The sequence below is a fragment of the Scardinius erythrophthalmus genome (genome assembly GCF_964197995.2).
Source record: "Scardinius erythrophthalmus genome assembly, chromosome: 5".
Classification (NCBI taxonomy): Eukaryota; Metazoa; Chordata; class Actinopteri; order Cypriniformes; family Leuciscidae; genus Scardinius; species Scardinius erythrophthalmus.
Genome location: NC_138225.1, coordinates 20,126,594 through 20,149,117, shown reverse-complemented (window position 1 = coordinate 20,149,117; position 22,524 = coordinate 20,126,594). Strand labels below are relative to the sequence as shown.

At 36.4% G+C, this 22,524-nt stretch overlaps 1 protein-coding gene across 4 annotated transcripts; it reads left to right on the top strand.

Moving 5' to 3' along the window:
* The first annotated feature begins 2,055 nt into the window (after positions 1 to 2,055).
* spns3 (SPNS lysolipid transporter 3, sphingosine-1-phosphate (putative)) lies at positions 2,056 to 22,273 on the top strand. Of its 4 annotated transcripts, none has more exons than XM_081365745.1 (13): positions 2,056 to 2,192; positions 3,615 to 3,864; positions 3,956 to 4,021; positions 12,138 to 12,274; positions 13,201 to 13,352; positions 14,697 to 14,763; positions 15,392 to 15,534; positions 15,828 to 15,980; positions 16,376 to 16,565; positions 18,922 to 18,987; positions 19,271 to 19,369; positions 19,937 to 20,108; positions 21,312 to 22,273. In XM_081365745.1, the coding sequence occupies exons 2-13, from the start codon at positions 3,657 to 3,659 to the stop codon at positions 21,353 to 21,355; spliced, it is 1,497 nt and encodes a 498-aa protein (XP_081221871.1). In that variant the 5' UTR covers positions 2,056 to 2,192; positions 3,615 to 3,656; the 3' UTR covers positions 21,356 to 22,273. The 4 variants fall into 4 exon arrangements, with proteins under 4 accessions (XP_081221871.1, XP_081221869.1, XP_081221868.1 ...); XM_081365743.1 differs by lacking the exons at positions 2,056 to 2,192; positions 3,615 to 3,864; positions 3,956 to 4,021 and adding exons at positions 8,123 to 8,247; positions 8,707 to 8,763; positions 8,855 to 8,920; XM_081365742.1 differs by lacking the exons at positions 2,056 to 2,192; positions 3,615 to 3,864; positions 3,956 to 4,021 and adding exons at positions 8,351 to 8,763; positions 8,855 to 8,920.
* The last annotated feature ends 251 nt before the right edge of the window (positions 22,274 to 22,524 follow it).

Sequence of the window (22,524 nt, the reverse complement as noted above, 5' to 3'; positions counted from 1 at the left end):
TGCTAGGCCATCTAAGCAAGGTATGCATTGTTTGAAATATAATTTGTATGTCCTTGCTAAAAAATATCTTTGCATGCCAGCAACAAGTGTCCCTTGTGAGAGGATTTTTTTCAAAGGCTGGAGAAATTATCTGTAAAAAAAGAAGTAGGCTAAGTCCTTCCACAGTAGAAATAGTAATATTTTTTAATAAAAAATAATAAAAAAGTGAGACATTGTGACTTGATTTCTTTTATTCATTTTTCATGACCAAAACAACATTATGCACAGTGAAGAGCCTACAGGTTACAAGCTTCACATATTAGAAAAATACAATAATAAAAAAACAACAATGGCTGGTTGTCAAGGTTGTTTCAGATCAACACCTGCAAGTAACCACTAGGTGTCACCGTTGAGACGGGTGTCGGATTGTCTCGAAGCCTCGACACAATATGGCACATTTGCTTCAACGGTTTCATTGTTTCACGAAGCCTCGATCTGCCCACCACTACAGAAAGCCTCATTTTGCCATCACTAGCAGTGAGTCTGGCCTGTGCTCCTGATCGGGTGATCGGTCAACCGCTGCTTTCTGGAGAAAGATATAGAACAGGCGTAGAGTTCTGCCTCAAGTAGAGGTGTCTCACCTTCTGGCAGAACCCATGCGGCTCATGTAGCTGTTGCTTGATGGACCGCAGCTGGGGCCGATCAGCCTGTGACTAGAGCATGCAGGTGCTCCTTGTCTGTTTCCAGGGCGATGCTGATGAGTCCTCAGGGTGCTCGTCACAATATAAAGATTTTAGGGCCGTGAAACGATTAATCGCATCCAAAATAAAAGTTTGTGTTTACATAATATATGTGTGTGTACTGTGCATAATTATTTTGTATATACACACACATGCATGTATATATTTAAGAAAAATTGGTTATTTATATATAAAATATTTATATTTATTTATAATACAAATTATATATATATATATGTGTATGTATGTATATATATATATATATATATATATATATATATATATATATATATATATATATATATACAGTAAAGCAACTATTGCAAATATATGCATGTGTGTATATTTATATATACAAAATAATTATGCACAGTACACACACATATATTATGTAAACACAAACTTTTATTTTGGATGTGATTAATCGCGATTAATCGTTTCACAGCCCTAAAAGATTTGTTTTCTCCTTATAGCTTTTGATTGGCATATAATTTAATAAATAATTTAACGAAACCCATCCTGCTTTTTATAATGGTAACCCATGTTATTATAATGCATTATTAATCATAGGCCTGATTATAATGCAGGCTACCACAACATACTTTTTCAAGACATCAGTTTATCATTCACTGAAATCAGCAATACAGAAAAGATGTGGTGAGAGGTCACTCTGCCACTGTACACATGTACATGTGATGATGTGGTCTTACAGAAAATGTAGAGTATATCATGCATAATCTGGTACAAGGTATATACTGGGACTTTGTATTTTGGAGAAGTTGTTATAGGCAGATGATTTCACAAGAACGAAAAACTTGTGCAGCATCTGAGTTTCACAATTCTGCTTTGAAGAAACCTTGCGGGGGGGGGGGGGATTAGTTTATGGCCCACTGTAACTGAATATAGACTTTCACTGACAATCTATCACCAGTAAACATGATTATGGCTTATCTAGAATGATCTATCCATGCAACAGTATGAAATGTTAACTGTATAAAAACAAGGGTCATAAACTTCACTCAGTTGAGTAGACAATACAAGATGAGGTTTCCGTTTAAAGAATTCCCATGGTGTTTATTTTCTGGCAGCTCTTTTATCAGACCTTTGTCCTGGTGTTCAGACTTCAGAGCAAGAGCATTCATGTGAAACATAATGCCAAAAGCCCTGCAGATCTGGGAGATCAGTGTAAAGCGGAAAGCATGAAGGGAGCATGGAGATGAAAATCTACTGGTTTGTGGTCTATATTGCAACACAAGGAGGAACTGTTCTGCTGCCTGTGACCTAAAAAAAGGGGGTAGGGCTTGATTCTAACTTGATAACCCTGTAGTATGCTGTATATGCAGAATGTCTTTCTGTTTCTACAAGTAACATCTCAACGAACACAGCAAACAACGAAAGAGAAAAGAAAAAAGTTCAGCAAAAAAGAAAGATGGATTAGAGCAGCACTGGACATTGGAGCACATAGACTGAAGTGTAAGTAACTTAAATTATTGAATTTGCTTAAGTTGCTTAAATTATTGAAATTGTCAAATGATCTTCTCATAAAATGTTTGATTTGCATTTTATGAACAAAATAATAAATAAAATATGTGAACCTTTTTAACTGAAATTAGCATAGCCTCAATGTCCAAATGACTGGTTGTAGGATGAACAATCATATGGCATTGTCCTGTGGTGGTCATACACATCTAATCACTACAACAGTGGCATTGTTGCCAGCCCGCTAAGGAACTGAGTTCTGACCTGAACTCATGATACCCATTTGGAAGTATCATCTGTTCAGACTATCACTAAAAGGGAGGTTTAATCTGTTAAATCTTCCTTCAAGCACAATAAAACATAATTACTTTAGGCAAAAAGATAATATTGGCCATATATTATGATTATTAGGTAGAAGATGCGCTTCCTGTGGCAAATGTGAGGCCATAATTAGGACTGCTGCATCTAAAATAACATCAGCTTGTGGGTTGAGTTGGTGACAAGCAGCTTGCTGTGTGCAACTAAGATCACAACCAACTTTGAGATAAGTTCCGGTCTACATATTCCATTCTCACAAAATGTAGGTCTCTTCTGTGTACAGAAAACCAAGTCAGATGTATTACAACAGTATATTATTAAAAGGACGCATTTGTTTGTGAGATTAATGAAATGACAAGTATTCTATATCAACAGAAATGTTGTGGCAGCCCTTTTAACACCGATGCTTTTTATCGTATTTTCACAGCATATTATAAGAGAATACACTAGAAAACAGGTAAATAATTAATTGTCAATTGAAAATTTTCCATTTGGTTTTACATGTCAAATCATGACCTAAAAGAACATTTTTACCATTACCCATTATAACTCATTCATTTATCAAGGGCTTGGTCTGAGAGTTCCTGGCCCATGTATTATCGAAGTCCTGCTTAAAGTGATGTCACTGTGCTTATTTGTCATTAGCAAGTTCTGCTTTGCCTAAATTTGACTGACCACATAATGGTCGCAAGCTAATAGTATAAATAGCATCATTGGGCATAAACATCCTCCAGACACTTGATTCTACAAAGCTTTTGGCATTTAATTAGCTTTTTTGCACAAAATACAAGTTAAGATTTCCTAATCCAGCAAAACTAAACCAAATTATTTGATAAAACACTGTTGGGTGTTTATTTCCATATGAGGCATTTGTCACCAGCCTTGTTCATTGATTGCGACTACATGCTTTTCCTTGCTGCCATGGTTACTTCAATCTTAAAACAATGTCCAATGCCCTGGAATCACATGGAATCCATGTGAGTTTTATGCCACAGTTCACAAATCATTAATCAGTATAAGAGGGCTTGAAAACCACAATGTTTTGGCACTTTTACCAACTGTGAAATGCTTAAAAGTCTTTTTTTTTTCTTCTTACAGAGGCAAAAAAGTCTTTCGGTAGCGATAGAGTCAGAGAGCACTATGGCCTCCAACCAACACAGACCAAAAGCCCGCTTGAGCCTCCGCTCAAACACGACTGTACCTTATGGCTCCATGAGCTCTGAGCAACCAGATAGTGACGCACCCTCCGTTCAAATAACCTCCATTTCTCAGAGACGCTCCTACATCGCAGTTGCAGTGCTCTGCTACATCAATCTCCTCAACTATATGGACCGTTATACTATAGCAGGTGAGCACACTATACCAAAGCCATAGCAAGTGTGATGGTTCACAGAATGTCACTAGAAATAGCAACAGATGTTGTTCCGATTCTGATCCAGGTGTGCTGCTTAGCATCCAGAATTACTTCAGCATCTCTGACAGCACTTCAGGTCTCCTACAGACAGGTATCAGTTTGAATTTGTAGCACATTGCACTGAAAAAAACAGTAAGAATGACGACAACATTGCAGAACATGATTTTACAAGAGTATGTCCTTGTTGGAGATGAACTAATAGGCCTTTTACTGTCATTTTGTAAGTTAGTAACAAGCTAGTAACAAGTCTAGTATTAAGCAAATCACAAGTAGATATGTTCAAATCTGTTTTGGAGTTTGCATTACTTGAAAGCACCAATCATTCTAAATGATCTAATCTGACGCTGATCTGGTTTGCAGTTTCATGCTTACTCAATCTCTGTCTGCTCTAATATCCAAACTGTTGGTTGATTATTCTGCTTACTGACAGTCATTAAAATAATACACAATTTGTTTCATGGATTTGCATAATCCATACTTGACACCATGTTACACAGAATCATGTTTTATAGCTGTTGTTGTAGCCTTGATAAAATTGTGGAAAATCTGATGACATGTAGCTAGAATTTTTTTTTCTCTAAATTTTTTCTAAATGTCCAGTGAAAAAAGTGGACTTTATTTATTTTATATACTATATTATAAATATTCAGTAGAAATTTTTATGTATTTTTATTTATTTATTTATTTATTTGATAGAAATTAATACTTTTATTCAGCAATAATGCATTCAATTAAAAAAAATAAAGTAACAACATTTATAATGTTGAAAACAATTATTTTTCAAATAAATGCTGTTCTTTTTAACTCTATTCATCAAAGAATCCGGGAAAAAAGTATAACGATTTCTACAAAAATAGTAGGCAGCAACTGTGGTGCGATTCGCGTGAATGTGAAAGCAACACTGACTCGGTAGTGCGCTTGTCCAGGAAGCATGAAGGTAAAAGAGTAGCAAAACTCGAGAGCACGTAGATGTGAATTTGAGAACTTGTAGGCTACAATAAATATTGCTACTTGTATGTGAACATTTACACTCACAGCTCCAATGTGAAAACCTGTTAAATAAAAACCTGAAGTTAAATGTTGACATTTGCACTCGCAGACAATAGTCACAAACCTGTATTCTGAATCTGAAGCTGCAGACAAGTAGCCTAGTCACAAATGTGTAAAATGCCATTCACAGATATACAATGATAGACACAAACTTGTAATATTTGCATTTAATCTTACATTCACATTCGCAATACAACCTCACTTAGGCGCTTGCAACTTCTCAAATCTGTCACTGCAAATTCAAATTTCGCGCCTTGACTTTTGCTACTCTTTTCGTGATATATTAGGAGCAGAACTAACTTGTGTACTTGAAACTCAGTGGCGGCGAGAGAGAAAGGGGAGCGGGAGCGGGGGTGTTCCGTTTTATTGGTTGGCGCCTAGCCAATGAAATGGGACTTCTATTGTACGCGATGATGTCACGAAACCCGTGTGCACTGAAACGCTAACATGGCTAGGCTAATGCATTAGACTGATATTAAAATAAATATAAACGATATTATCAAACTCAGTAAACACCATGCTAATAATGCATAGCCTACTACAGAAAAGCAGATGAGCATCATTGAGTTGCAAGTGCACAAGTTAGTTTTGCGTCTAATATATCGCGAAAAGAGTAGCAAAAGTCAAGGCGCGAAATTTGAAATTGCAGTGACAGATTTGAGAAGTCGCAAGTGCCTAATTGAGGTTGTACTGCAAATGTGAATGGAAGATTAAATGCAAATATATAGGGGAGCGCGGGGCACAACGTAACACGGGGCTAGTTGTAACACACTTGTTTTAAATACTTCCACACATGCTAGCATGACGAAACTTGGTGCATTTACTAGTTGCCATATCAACACTATATAGAGAAAAAATTGCGCCAAAATTAATTTGTTTTTGGAAGATATCCATAGACATTTATTAAACCATAGCAAAAGTAAATTTCTTACTTAAGTTAATTTTTCATCTCTATTTTTTGTGTTTATTTAAAATTAGACAAATCTGATATTATTTTAATCTCCAACATGGTATTTAACAGTTGAGATAGTTCTTTAATGCTTCGCTAACTAGCAGAAGACACTAGCCGGGTTTCAATCCCAGTTGTGCAGGCGGGGCATGTTGTCACGCTGCGTTACAATGTGCCCCTATTAGAAATATGCTATTATATTCTATACTTTTATTAATTTTATTGAGAAAACGTGAGAAAAAGGTGAATAAAGACTGAGAGTCAATGTTCAGAAATTACTAATTATTTATTTGTTTTGAACTATGTTGTATAGCAGTGTTTTCCTGTGTTCGTAGTCAAAACTCAAAAATGAGTTTATATTTAATTATTAAAAATTGCCATTATTTTATATGAAAAAGTTTTTTAATTGTATTTTATTTAGAAAATATTTTAGTTTGTCTTGTATATATTTTTTTATTAGATCAGATAACATTTTAAGCTGTCATATGTCATGTTACAATGTACCCCACCTATGGGGCATGTTGTCACATTTCACTTCCATTCTTTCGGGGTATATCCAGAAAAAAGTATACACTGTATTAATAAAACAAAAGCACATAATTGTACTATACATGTGGGAAATTAATGTGGGAAAAAATAAATACTCTGAACCATAAGTAGATTTACACAAACTGAGAAAGTCAAAAAGCGTTACTTTGTGCCCCGCTCTCCCCTATTACAAGTTTGTGTCTGTCATTGTATTTCTGTGAATGGCATTTTAAACATTTGTGACTACTTGTCTGCAGCTTCAGATTCAGAATACAGGTTTGTGACTATTGTCTGCAAGTGCAAATTTCAACATTCAACTTCAGATTTTTATTTGACAGGTTTTCACATTGGAGCTGTGAATGTAGCTGTGTAAATGTTTGAGTACAAGAAAGAATATTTATTGTACAAGTTCTCAAATTCACATGTACATGCTCTCGAGTTTTGCTACTCTTTTACCTTCATAGCAAAGTAACCTGCGCATGCGCCGCGACCAATCGCACTTGGAATCGGACTGCAGCAAACCGTGCTCAATGTGAAAACACCTAGTTCTGTGTGACTCAGGGTACGTTTACACGACAACTTTTTTGTTTGAGTTTTCCGCGTAGGCGCGTACATATGACACCATTGTCAAAACGATCCCCATTTACATGGATCCGTGTAAACGAATAAAAACCTGTATTCTGCTGCCAGGCCATTAGATGGCACTGAAACACTATAGACTGAACACGTAATACGCATGTGCATGACGTCATCTTTTTCAGAGATTTGCGTTTTTGTTGTTTACACAGAGACCGTTTTCAAAAACTTCCACTTTGAAACCCGTTTTCAAAAGTTTGCGTTTTTAGGCACCGCTATTTTCGTGTAAATTAACAGCCAAAACGCATAAAAGTTTTATGTTTTTTTAATTGAAAACCATGTCATGTAAACAGCCCCCTAATTTCCTAGCGTGTGCCAGTTTGTTCCCTTGACTAATTATCCCATTCACCTGTTGTCCAATTAATTAACTCATTAGTTCCTCTGTGTATTTAAGTCCTGTCTTCATTTGGTTCTTTGTTCCGCGTCACGTGACGTGGTTGTCAAATCAGTTTCCTGAGTGTTCCTGTGGATTTTTGAATTAAAGGCTAGGCTACTTGTATTATATTCTCCTGCGTCAGGAGCCTTCTTGTTATAGCCCCACCATGTGTCTTTTTTCCATCACCATGGTTCTTCCTGCAGCAGTTCACATATTATGCCTGAAACAGAGGGACTGCTCCTTGGAGTCTCGCACCAGGGATTTTTTTGGAATTGGTGTGCCAGGTCCAGGGCACACCTCCCAGGGAGCGGCCCTTATGACAACTTCACCACACTTGTGGAGTGGGTGCTAGGGAACAACTTTTCACCGCTCACCATCTGCCCTGCGGAGGACGACATCAGGCCCACACAAGACCCAGAGCCCAGTCAGCCTGCACCCCGCTGGACAGGACGGATGCCTGTGCCCACCACAGTCACAGAGCCAGATCCTGCCACAGACAACAAGCCAGACCAATTTTAGCAATACCCCACCCCTGAGCCTTAGCCCAACGACACGTCTGACGTCACGTGCATGAGCTGCCAACAACACCAGTCCCCAAGGGAGTTATTGTGGAATTCGAGGGCATGGAATTGAGTCCCGCCCACACTTCTGCCACTGATTGTAAGCTTCCACTGGCCTCTGACTTAAATTTGGATTGGATTTGGTAGATTGTATTCCCCTAAATCTCCCTTCACCACTGGTTCCGCCCAGCCCTGAGTCTCCTGTTTCTCCACTGGTGGTACTATAACTTCTACAATCTGTTATGTTCTGTTTTGACTTTGTGTTTTAGTTATGTTCCTGTTTGTCTGTGTGACCTAGTTTCCTAGTGTGTGCCAGTTTGTTCCCTTAATTAATTATTCCATTCACCTGTTGTCCAGTTAATTAACTCATTAGTTCCTCTTTGTATTTAAGTCCAGTCTTCATTCAGTTCTTTGTTCTGTGTCGTCTAAGTTACGTGGTTGTCAAATCTGTCTCCTGAGTGTTCCTGTGGATTATTTTGTTAGTTTGTATTATTTTCTCCTGCGTCGTACACTTCCTTGTTACAGCCACAAAGTGACAGAACACTGAACCGAAAAAGTCATTTTTTTGCTGCGTTTTTTCCTTCTTTCTTTTTTTTCCCCTCCTTCCATCACCATGGAACTTTCTGCATCCTCCTTTCAAACAACCTCCATTTCTCGGAGACGCTCCTACATTGCAGTTGCAGTGCTCTGCTACATCAATCTCCTCAACTATATGGACCGTTATACTATAGCAGGTGAGCACACTATACCAAAGCCATAGCAAGTGTGATGGTTCACAGAATGTCACTAGAAGTAGCGACAGATGTTGTTCTGATTCTGATCCAGGTGTGCTGCTTAGCATCCAGAATTACTTCAGAATCTCTGACAGCACTTCAGGTCTCCTACAGACAGGTATCAGTTTGAATTTGTAGCACATTGCACTGACAAAACCGTAAAAAGGAAGAGAACATTGCAGAACATGATTTTACAAGAATATGTCCTTGTTGGAGATGAACTAATAGGTCTGTCATTTTGTAAGTTAGTAACAAGCTAGTAACAAGTCTAGTATTAAGCAAAACACAAGTAGATATGTTCAATCTAGAACAATGGAGTTTGCATTACTTGAAAGCACCAATAATTCTAAATGATCTAATCTGACGCTGATCTGGTTTGCAGTTTCATGCTTACTCAATCTCTGTCTGCTCTAACTGTTATTCAAACTGTTAGGTGGTTGATTATTCTGCGCATTCATTAAAATAATACACAATTTACTTATAAAACACGTTTTATAGCTGTTGTTGTAGTCTTGACAAAATTGTGGAAAATCTGATGACGTAGTGAAAAAAAATTAAATATCCAGTGAAAAAAGAATTGGACTTTATTTAAAAGTTTGGACTTTATTTATTTTTATTTTATTTTTAGAAAGAAATTAATACTTTTATTCAGCAAAAATGCATTAAATTAATCAAAAGTGAAATTTATAATTTCACTTTTGTTAAAAAATTAAAAAATTAAAAATTTCCACTTAAGTTAAAAGACTTCTGTTTCAAATAGATACTGTTTTTTTTATATATACGGTATATATATTTATATATATATATATATATTATTATTTTTTTTTTTTTTTTTTTTTTTTTTTTTTTTTTACTTTGTTCATCAAAGAATCCTGAGCAAGTATAAAAGTATCACGATTTCCACAAATATTAGGCAGTACAACTGTTTTTCAACATTGATAATACGAAATGTTTCTTTGCCATCACATAATAATAAATTACATTTTAAAATATATTAAAATAAAATCGGTTATTTGAAATTGTAATAATATTACTGTTGATCTTTATGTATAAAAGGCGACTTTTAAAAAAAATTATATTCTGTTATGTTCTGTTTTGGCTTATTTGTGTTTTAGTTCTGTTCCTGTTTTTTCTGTGTGGCCTAGTTTTCCTAGTATGTGCCAGTTTATTACCTTAATGAATTATTCCGTTTACCTGTTGTCCAATTGCTGTGGAGATTTTTGGGCGGCTCTGGCTGTGTTGGTGACTATGGCAGTAAGATCTCAGGGAGCATCCTATCTCCTGTTTCTTTCCGCTCCGTCTGTCTATTCAATTGTGGATGGTAGCCGGATGTTAAACTCACTGACACACCTAGGAGATGGAAGAACACCCTACTTACTCTGGAGATGAACTGAGGTCCAAATCAAGACAATGTCCGCAGGTAAGCTGTAATTGCGAAACGCGTAAGTGAACAGGGCCTCAACAGTTACTATAGCCGATGGTAATCCAGTAGGGGGATGAGGCGGCAGGCTTTGGAGATTCGATCTACGACCACCAGGATACAGGTTCAGAGGATTCAGAGGAAGTGATGAAATCCACTCCTATGTGTGACCAGGGTTTGAGAAGAATGGGCAGTAGTTGGAGCTTTCCTTTAGGAAGATGGTGTGGTAACTTGGAGATGGCTTGATACAGCCTTGGACAAAGAGGTTGACTTCCTGAGACATGCCTGGCCACTAATAATGGCTGCAGATGAGCAAGAGTGTTTGTTGATTGCCTGGATGACCGGACCCATGGGAAGAGTGCACAGAGTCCATGAGGGACAGTCATAAAGCAGATGAAATCTAAATCCATGCCTCAGGACATTCTGGCAAAGCAGGTTCAGTGCAGGTTTGCTTTGGCGATCTGGTCGTCCAGGGCCCATTGAATAGGACAGACGATGGCGGCTGGAGGGAGTATTAGCTCTGGATTACTGTTGGGTTGATCAGGTGCATGAATATGAAAAAGGGTGTCTGCTTTCAAATTCTTTGTGCCAGGACAGTAGGTATCAAACTGAAATCAGGTGAAGAATAATGCCCAATGGGCCTGGTGAGGGTTCAGACTTTTAGCCTTTATTCCAGATTCTGGTGGTCTGTTGTGACCACAAAGGGATAGTTTCTATTATTCAAATCATGTAAAATTATTGTTAGGCTGCATAAATTATGACAGCTGTAACCGGTAACTCTTACCGTAGCGAGCACATCAGGTGTTATATCATAAGAATGGCATCTACGCTAATATTATCCAACCAGATCCGGGCCGTATCAAGATCAGATGAAGGACCTGCACCTAGACACGACCACAACGCAGCCCTGAAGTGTCATCAGAGACCAAACCAGACTATCTCCTGCGAAGGCTTCATCGACAGGACAATTTTTTTTTTCTCTACAAAAGTTTTTTTTTTCCTCTGTACAGATGAAAACCTTATCAAAATGATTCCGGCAGAAACAACTAAAAACGCTGTATTATGCGTGCCAGACAAGTAATTGCCGATGTCACTTTGTAAAGAAAGACTACACGCCCACGTAAATACGCATTCAAAGGCGCCTGCTTATAGACTAAACGCATAATACGCATGTGCATGCGTCTCTGTTTTCACAGATTCACGAATGGTAAAGTATTCAAAAACTAGCACTTTATAGTACTTTTTATGGCAGGGGTGCCCAATCCTGCTCCTGCCGATCGACTGTCCTGCACAGTTCATCTCCAACCCTAATCAAACACACCTGAAGCAACCAAATAAGGTCTTCAGGATCACTTGAAAATTAAAGGCAGGTGTGTTTGATTGGGGTTGGAGATGAACTGTGCAGGACAGTCGATCAGCAGGATTGGGCAACCCTGTTTTAAGGTATAGAAATCTATTTCAAAGTTTGCTTTCTCAGGTCACCAAACACTGTTGTCGTGTAAATGTATGGCATAACGCATTAAGTTTTCTCATCGTTCAGTTGAAAACGATGTTGTGTAAGCGGCCCCTAAGTTAATAACTAATGATTTCTACAATGGAAATTAATCAATTAAAAACTTACTTAAGCTGGAAAATGACTTTCTTCTAGAGCTGCTGTACAGCCAAAACAATCATTGTTACAATATTTTCATATCACTGTAAAGCTGCTTTGAAACAATCTGTACTGTAAAAAGCACTAGGCCTACATAAATTAAGGTGACTTAACAAGTCAAAAGCACATTTTCTTGCTTTTAGCCCCATTGTACCCTATTCTCCTGCGTCTTGTGCTTACTTGTTACAGCCATACTGTGAAAATCCCAAACATTCAATGGTATAGTGTATCTTTGCCATCAACCCTATGTTAACATATGTACAGTTTTTATCTGTAGCTTTATGTTGTTGGCGCCAGTTTTTGGTTACCTTGGAGATCGCTACAACAGGAAGCTTCTCATGATTGCTGGGTTGATTGTGTGGATTGTCACAACACTGGGCAGCTCTTTCGTCAAAAAAACGGTACAGTACAAAATCTTTTTGGGGAATTCCGAGGTTTCAGTGTAATCTTTGTGAAGTCGTACAACCCTAATAATGTGTAATTGTTTCATTTTGTACGTATAGTTTTGAACAATGTCTTTATTTTACTATATTTAAAGCTGCAGTCCGTAACTTTTTTTGGGTTAAAAATCATCCAAAATAAATTGAGCAAATACATAACTAGCCAGTGTTCAAAACTATCTGCTTGCCTTAGCTCGATTAAAAATGGTAAGCTTGTAATGTTTTTAATTCCAGTGGTAACTGGTGGATTTCCGCGGGAAATTCGAGCATGTCTTTCAGGTCTTTGCGTCATTACACATCTGTACACCTAAAGAAGGTGTCTCGGCTCGTAGGCTATATTGCGTGTGAGGATGTTGGAGGTGGAGATTTATAGCCTTTTTTCACAGCACTTGATATAATTAAACTTATCAATTTGATAAGGCGGATCCAGAAAGGTTCAAACGACAATCACCAGTGACAACTAGAGGTTCACCCATTGTAAAATGCAAAAGACTTCAGAGTGGCTACAGAAAAAAGAGACTGCAACCGGGCCCATGCGAAAACAAGGATAAATATCGGAAAGTCATTAAATGTTGTCATGCAATGCTGATGTGGTTTGACGTGATATGATAATCGATCATTAGATTTAATCAGCACGATTTACTGCAATGCTTTTTTTCCCTTAGTTGGTCAAAACAGCCGCACATTCTCCTCAAAACATTGGATTCATCCACACCGTGCCGTGGCACAACCCACGTAAAGTTGATAATTCCACGAATAACTGCAATTGCAGATTTCGAACAGAGATGGCGACAAAGAGGAAAAACTGCAGCTTTAACAGTTAAAATAGAAGAGAACAGAATTTTATCTTATTTTAAGTTACAGATCTGTCATGATTCTTACCACAGCACTTCTGGATTCTGGTCCTGACTAGGGCCTTGGTTGGGACAGGAGAGGCCAGTTACTCCACCATAGCTCCTACTATCATTGGTGACTTGTTCACTGGCAACCAAAGAACTCTCATGATCTCCTTCTTCTATATCTTCATACCGGTCGGAAGGTGAAGGTCTTACTAAACTATATTTAAGAAAGATAAATATACTCTGATCTGGAGAAGTTATATAATAATCATGTATATCACAATTTATACAATGGTGTTGTTTTGGTCCTAGAATTTCATTGGCTGAGAGGCAGTCTAAAAGCGCATATAGCCTATACAGACTTTTAACCATTTGTATGACCAAGGCTGCGTTTCCCAAAAGCATTGCCAGCCTAAGTTGATCGTCGAGATCATTGATGGCAATGGTCCTATGATCAACTTAGGCTTAAGATACAGCCCAGGTCAGAGCAAACTCTGCTATTCAGCCGATTCTAAATATTTCATTGGTCATGTAAATCACAGTGCTTTTTGCCTACACTATGTTAAAACAAATACTAACCCCTAACCCTACCCTACACCCTAACTATCACCAAAGAAATTGGGTGCAGGGTGGGATTTATTTTGGAAAAAATAATCATGCTTTGCTTGTCTGTGTTTGCATGTTCCAGACTTACTGTTATGTCAGTCTGTCCTTTAATAGTGGAGATGCAGTGATTCTTTCTGCAGGTTACATCTTTATGCCAGTAGGGATGACAAGTGACTGTCTTTATGAGTGTGTCATCGACTCATTTATTCAAATGATTAATTAAAAAACGGATTCATTCAGGAGCGAAACAACTGTCTCATTGAGTCATTCAGTCAATTAAATTGTCTGAAGTACTGATTAATTCAGAAACTGTCGAGGCTTATTTAAGAAAAAACCATTACACTGCAAAGTAAGAAAGAAATTACAGTAATTTACGCCTCACAAGGAAAAACAGTCAATTTTATAATGATTACTTTTCTGAAATAAGAAAATCCTCATTGACGTATGTTGCAGACAAATGTGCACAGAGATAATTCTGTTGTGGTTTGTTTAGAACAAGCCTCTTGTTTCTTAAACTGTTGTATAAAATCACTACTCCGGCAGAGATGGCCAGCATTGTGGAAAGTTACCTTTAAAAGTAATGTGTTACAATATTATGTTACTCCCTTAAAAACAAACTGAATGCAGTACTTAATTACTTTTAAGTAATGTGTTACATAACTTTTGAGTTACTTTTTGTCACCTGGGCTGGGCTTGCTTTTTTTTTTTTTTTTTTTTTTTTTTTTTTTTTTATAACAACAACAACAAAAAAGTGTTGCCCGTTACTTGGAAAAGTACTCTGATTACATAACTCACATATTTGTAATTCTTTACCCCCAACACTTTTGTGGGATTCTTATATATACAATACAATACAATGTTTCCTACATGTTGACAATACTTTTGTTGAATCTTTTTACTCTTTCTGACGGAATGTGTTCTTTTAAATTGTCATTTAGTGGTCTAGGATATATAATGGGAGCAACTATAGCTAATGCAACAGGGGATTGGCGTTGGGCCCTGAGGGTAAGAGAATATATATTTTGTAAATACTGTATATATGGAGAGAGAAAATATTGCGCAGAAGCTATGTTAACTTTACCTTGTTAGATTTAATAATCTGTTAATCTTGTTATCATGCAGTCAACTGAAATGTAGCCAGCTATAAAATAGGCTCTGTGTTGCATTATATTTTAAGGGTCTAATTGGATTTCCTTCCTTGGACTCCTAAATTGCATATCTGTTCTATATTCAAGCTAAAAAGTTTCCAGTTTCCACTTTAAAGTGGAACAGTTTTAACCAGTTTATATGCTCTGTTCTCAGTAAAACAAGGGTCTTAAACAGGGGGTCCAAAGCAGTATTGCAGAGAGTCTGGCAATTATTTGGTCTCAAACTGGACAAAATTAAATGTATTAAACAAAATTACAATATTAAGTTAACTTAAACCAAAGTTGAAGATGTTTTGTTGTCTTTCCATCATTGAAATGCATTAAGTAAAAATATAATTTTTACAAGATTATGTTCATCCGTAATGATTATTTTAGTGGCTTTTGCTATGTATGTATTATATGATTATAATATAATCAAGACAATTACCTTCCACATTTATAAAAAGAAAGTTGAGCATATTGTTTGAGTGTTTCTTCTGATATAGTTCAGTCCTGCTCTGGGAGTACTGGGTCTGCTGCTCCTTGTGTTTCTGATTCCTAATCCTCCTCGTGGAGCCTCGGACACCCAGGGAGGAGCAACTTTGGAAAGTACCTCTTACGTTGAGGATGTCAAGTACCTCTGGAAGAAGTAAGTCACATTGTAAAGACCCACATTACATTAAATGTTCATGCTGTTAATCGGCATGTGCTCATAACAATCTTCAAAGCTTTTTTTTATTTTTTTTTATTGTATAACATTTTTAAAAGTAATTAACTTTAGTTTAAAAAAAGGGGAGCAGCTTCAAATATTGTATTGGACAATGCAGGCCTTTCAGGTCAAAAAGGTTGAGAACCACTGCTCTAAGGGTTTTCGCTTATTAAAGGTTGTTGCAAAATTACTTTTATTTTTTTATTGTGTTTGGTTCTGTGCCTTCCTTACAGTCGGAGTTTTGTCTGGTCTTCTCTTGGCGTGACTGCCATGGCTTTTGTCACAGGGGCTCTGGCCTTCTGGACCCCCACCTTTCTGTCTCGTGCACAGGTTAAACAGGGTCTCAGACCACCTTGCAGTGAAGAGCCCTGTAACCCATTAGACAGGTACAGCAAGTTTCTTGATGCTTTTTGACTTGATATAATTGAACAGATCTTAAAGGAAAACAGTGAGGTTAGCAGTAGACTAGTAAAAGTGAGATTAACCAAAGATTGATTAAATGGCAGAGACTTCCTCTGTGATAGTGTTCATATCTGCTTGTTCCTTGCTTAGATAGCACATACTGTTTACTGCAGCGGTTTTTGCTCTCGCAATCCTGTCAAAATATCGGATTCAGCATGTTTCTCAGCCATTTTTACCTCAAAAACTGAGTTGAGTATTTATCAGTTTGACTAGTCAGACTGGTCTGGTAGGTCCTATGAGGAATAAAACACAGAGAATGTTCTGAAACTGAGGCCAAAATTGAATAATATCACACTGTTTCTCCCTTCTCTTGTAAAAGTTACATTTTTGGAGCAATCACAGTGGTGACAGGGGTCGTGGGAGTGTTTCTGGGCACCTACATGTCAAAGAAGCTGAGAGACAGATTGCCGAATGCAGACCCTCTCATCTGTGCTTTTGGCATGCTCAGCTCCTCCCCCTGCTTTTTCATTGCCATCATCCTGGCAGGCACCAGCATCCCGGCCTCTTACGTAAGCAGAGCTCAGCCACGTTTCTGCGTTTGGCTGCATTATTGTGGTGATTCATTATTTGTGTTAATATTAAAGGGATAGTTCACTTTGAAATTAATTTTTGATATGTTTTAGCTTACCTCAAGGGCATCCAAGATGTAGGTGTCTTTGTTTCCGCAGTAGTTTCAATTTTGATATTTTTAGGTCAAACCGTTCTTGTCTGTCAGTCATATAATGCAGGTTGATGGTCACTGGCTCAAAACACAAGCACAGAGTCCAAATTAAAACAATTCCCCATCGTCCAAATGAAACAATTCCCCATCATAAGTACACATTGATGGCCTAAGACACGAAACGAGCGGTTTGTGTGAGAAAACGAACAGTATTTATATCGTTGTTATCTCTTGAAAACAGCACACGTCCAAATGATCTGACGGCGCGGGCGGGTATAGATATATACACTAGATGTCGCTTGGCTACGGTTTCGTTCCAATGAACGAGTATAGTATTCCAGTAGAAAATATATGTATGTGAAAGGAGAATGTATGTGTGTGCGTATAGAAATGTGTGAAAGGAGTATGTATGTGTGTGAGAGTAGAAATGTATGTATGTGAAAGGAGTATGTATGTGTGTGACAGTAGAAATGTATGTATGTGAAAGGAGAATGTATGTGTGTGAGAGTCGAAGAATGGATTTTGGCTTGTACGGCCCCTCATATATATATATATATATATATATATATATATATATATATATATATATATATATATATAAAATGTGTGTGTATATATATATATACATATATGTGTATATGTGTGTGTGTGTGTGTGTGTGTGTGTGTTCCACAGAAGAAAGTCATACAGGTTTGGAACATGTGGGTTAGGAAATGACAGAATTAAAATTTTGGGTTGAACACTTTTTTTTTTTTTTTTTTTTTAGTGTGTGATTATTAGATTAAATTGCTGAAAAATGTTGTGTGTAAAAGGGCATCTTTTAAATTAACTAACCTGGACATAGATTGAGTCAAGGTTATTTTCGTAAACGAAAACTGAATCTAAGACTAAAACTATTGGTCAAAAAACATTTTCGTAAACTGAAATAAAATAGAAATTTCAACATTAATGAAAAACTAAAACTAAACGAAACTAACAACAGTTACTGAAAAACTAACTGAAACAAAATAATAATTAGCAGAAATAAATAATCGTTTTCGTAATTAATAAGCTCTCCAGCTCTCCTAAATAAGCCTACCGGAAAATCACTTTTTTTTCCATTCCACTGTGCTACTTTATTTTTCAATGACCGTTGCGCTTGAGTCTCGCGTCTTCTGCAGCATCGCGTGCATGACACGACGCTCTAAAAACGCAGCACTCAAGTTCAAATAAGTTCAACTTTTAAAAGACGCATATCGAGACCACGTCTTTTTTCCGTTTTTCAAAGCAAAACCGCTTTCTGTGTGAATCCCTAAGAAGCAGAAATAAGGCCCAAATAAGTATTTCCACCTCATGCAAATACAGCTGTACCTTAATTCCAAGTATAAGATAACCATCTCATGTGAAACAAGCCTTAACAAGATAGGTCTATACCACACATATTAGACAAGATACCACACTGAGCAGAAAACGGAGAAAACAAATAGCATGTCTAGCCCAGAAATAGACGTATATTTGTCAGAGTAAAAGTAGGCTATACTAAATGTCTGGTCTGCTGAGAACATTTTAATATGTGTATATCTATGAGTATATGATTTTAAACAAAAAGCATAAATGGATCAATACAAGAATAATGTTTGAAAGGATTAATCATAGAAATAAACGTAAAGAATAATCATAATAATCATATGCATATCTTTTTCTTATACACCACGTTTAACAAGATTTCATTTTTAATATTATTATATAATTTTTACTTTTTAGTTGCATTTGTTTGGTTCTTTGTTCATCCTCAAACAATTATTTAATTTTTATTATTAAGAGGTTTTCACAAGAGTTAAATGTAAACTGCAAACATTAAACTTTGCTGAAATTAAATGTCTTTAACTGGAAGTGTTCTGTTGACTCTGCTAAACTATAATTACTAAAACTGAAACTGAAACTAAATATATAAAAACTAAATAGAAATGTTCACAAAATAAAAACTAAACTAAAACTAACAAAACCATTAATGAAACTATAACTAAAACTAAACTGAAATGTATAGGAAATTTGAAAATGATATTAAAATAAAAACGAATTTAAAAATGCAAAACTATAATAACCTTGGATTGAGTACATACAGAACAACACAGATTATTTGCTGTTATGCCACAGTGTGGCCACCAGGTTGCGATATGCTCTCTAAATATACTGAATGTTTCTTGTTTGTGCCATTTTTACAGACATTCATTGCAATTGGAGAGTTGTTGCTTTCCCTCAACTGGGCTCTTCTGGCGGACATTCTGCTGGTGAGAGGTTTACACTTCTCAGTACAACATTAAAAAAAAAGTGCAGAAATGGGGGGGGGGGACTCTTAAATTAGCACAGGGTGACAACCACGTGAAAACCAGGTGATTCAATAAAGCTAATAGCATAAAAGTAAAATGCCATTACGCTTACATTTAGAAACGTTGAGAACAGGGATGTATTGTTTAATTATTTGTATTATTGTTTCCAGTGTGTGATTAGATTAAATTGCTGAAATGTTGTGTGTAAAAGGCATCTTTTAAATGTTATTCATATTATTTTTAGTATGTTGTTGTGCCTACTAGAAGAGCTACAGCCGAGGCCTTACAGATTATGGTCTGTCATCTTTTTGGAGATGCGGGAAGTCCATACCTTATTGGTGCGGTAAGTATATTTTAATCCACAATACTTTCACATTAAATAGCAGTAGGGTCAAAGGCTATGCTGTCACTATCCAGAAGTGCTATAGAACACATTGCACTACTGGATACAAAATTGCACCTTGTGAAACCATAATTATTTTGGCATAATTACAATGGCTTTTTACAGTGTGGTAGTGCTATCGAAACGATTAATCACAATTAACTTGTACTAATATATGTGTGTGTGTGTGTGTGTGTGTGTGTGTGTGTGTGTGTGTGTGTGTGTGTGTGTGTGTGTGTGTGTGTGTGTGTGTGTGTGTGTGTGTGTGTGTGTGTGTGTGTGTGTGTGTGTGTGTGTGTGTGTGTGTGTGTGTGTGTGTGTGTGTGTGTGTGTGTGTGTGTGTGTGTGTGTGTGTGTGTGTGTGTGTGTGTGTGTGTGTGTGTGTGTGTGTGTGTGTGTGTGTGTGTGTGTGTGTGTGTGTGTGTGTGTGTGTGTGTGTGTGTGTGTATATATATATATATTAAATAAATAAATAGACAGTACTATTTAAAAGACAAAATGACTTATCTTTTTGTGTGTTTTGTTCAGATCTCAGATGCTCTGCTTAAGTATAAGCCAGACTCTCTCAGCTGGAAATTCCATAGACTGGAATATAGCTTTCTTCTGTGCCCCTTCATTGGGGTCTTGGGAGGCCTGTTTTTCCTGATGACCTCTCTGTATATCAAAGAGGACAGGAAAGCAGCAGAACTGCTCACCTCAGGTAATAACAGGCTATTGTAATAACAGACTGTCCAAACTGTCTGTCTTCTTGGTGCTTTCAGATAATGATTGTATGTTCATGGACATCATCAGCCAATTCGATTTTAAAAATGAACAAATATAAACATCCAGTAGTTGGCAGATAAAAAGTAAAAAAAAAAACAGTAACAATATTAAGTAAAAAAGGGACATTAAAATAGCCAATTAAAATGACTGATTAATTGGAAACAAAAGCTGGTATGTCTTAAATGATTAAATGTGTAAAAAGTTTATGTAAATGTGAAAAATTAATTGTAATTTTAGTTCACAAGCTTTGCTGTTGCCATTGCACGTTTATTCTAAACACACCTAATGGCCTCTATTCGCTAACACTTGGCACAGATAGTATGATATCCTAGCTAGAGACAAGTATAAAAGATTACACCGTGACCAAATCTGTGCCGAAACATGTTGGATTTTTACAAAGGCTCAAAGTTGAGTATAGGACAAAGGCCTTTTTTTTTTTTTTTTTTTTTTTTTAAAGTATCCTGACAAACACAATGCTTCTTTGAGTAGCAAGTCAGTATGATTAGAATAATTTATGACGAATAAATTACATTTTTAAAATATATCAAAATGGAAAATGGTTATTTTAAAGTGTGATACTATTTCACAATGTTACTGTTTTTGCTGTATTTTTGTTCAAATAAATGCAGTCTTGGTGAGCATAAGAAACTTCTTTCAAAAACATTTAAGAATCTTAAGGACCCCACACTTTTGAACAGTAGTGTAAAAGCTATACATTTGCATAATCTGAACTTTTCCTTAATTATTTTATGGCACTGATTCTTTGTTTTAAGCTTACAAATCATCAAATGTTCTGTTTATTTTAAGAAGTATTACCATGTATTCTCTTATATCTGTAAAAAAAGTAAAACTAGCAGTAAACAGATCTTACATCTGAGATTAACCAGAGATGTGTTAAACACTCTGTTCATATCGGCACGATCCTTTACTGTTTACTGCAGCTCTTTCTGTACTTGTCAATATTTCTGTTTTACTCCGGGCCGAACTCTAATAATATCACAGTCCAAAGAACCCGTTTTAAAATGAGAAAAGCTGTCATATTTTATGCAATCTTGAAGCTGGTTTTGGATGTTACTCCATAGCGGTACATAAATGCATGTATTTGAATAATTTTCTTTCCTATCTGTCTTCAATTCAGGACAGGCTCCTGCACCACCAGAGACATCCACAGAGTCACTGTGATCTTTTACACACCGACCAAGACCTTGGATGAGCTTTACTACATCAAGCAAGCACTCGTAAATGAGACGACATATTTTAGAAACTTTCAAATGACAATGAGCATGCGTTGTGGCAGGATACGTGTAATGTACAAGTTTACATCACTAAAACACTGGACTGGCATCTTACTGAGAAAAACAAACAAACAAACACATTAGGATGCTTTTTTATGTTTTAAACATTTAATTAGTCATGACTCACACCTACGTGTGAGTAACTTATTGTCTTGCTTACATATTTTCCATAAGGGAAATTAAACTGCCTGCTATGATTTTTTTTTGCCGTTTTCACCCGTTTATGCTAAACAAAATAATGTTGACAGGCAAAGCTTAGCATACCATGGACTTGTCATTAGAAGCTTTCAGCCTGCTTTCTTCTCTCGGCAGCTGTGTGCTACTAATGAGAGCCTCAGGGGAACAAGGGGAGAGAACATCCCCTCCTGGACTAAAACTTAAAGCTTGAAATACTGTATTTGCCAAATTAGTCCTGAGACTGGAACATTTTTTGTAAAATAATAGGCTATTTAAATGTCATTATTTTATTGTAATTTTAATTATTTTTTTTTTATATAAATGAATATTATGCTTTTATTTTTATGTTTTGGCTGCAATTTAATTTCCATAAATTCTGTCATACCTTTAAGCAACAGTAGGTGGCAGAATATACTCATGTTTAAATCACCAGCGCTTGTTGACTGCAAAACATTCATGACCCGAACAGATGGAGTATTACTAAGCCAAACCATGAATCCTTTATTCAACCGTTATCAAAATGTAAGATATATCGAAGTACCAATTAAGACCCTGAATTGTTCGATTTAGCCACTTACACCCAATAAATATTAAGTAAACATCAGAATTTAAGAGCAAAATATATTAAAAGAATGGGTTGTCAACTTTTTTTTTTTTTTTTTTTTACAATAAAATACACATCTTGTGTGGAAATCTTTTGTAATTTTGTAAACGGGGTTGCACACAAAATAAGGTCACAGCTAAATGTTTTTGTGCTTAGAATTAACTTGCACTGTGAACAATTTTATGATCAATAAGTTATGGCAACATATGTTTTTACATTGCTTTAACTCGTTAAAATAAGTTAAGCAATGTTCAGTTATACAAGATTCAACTATT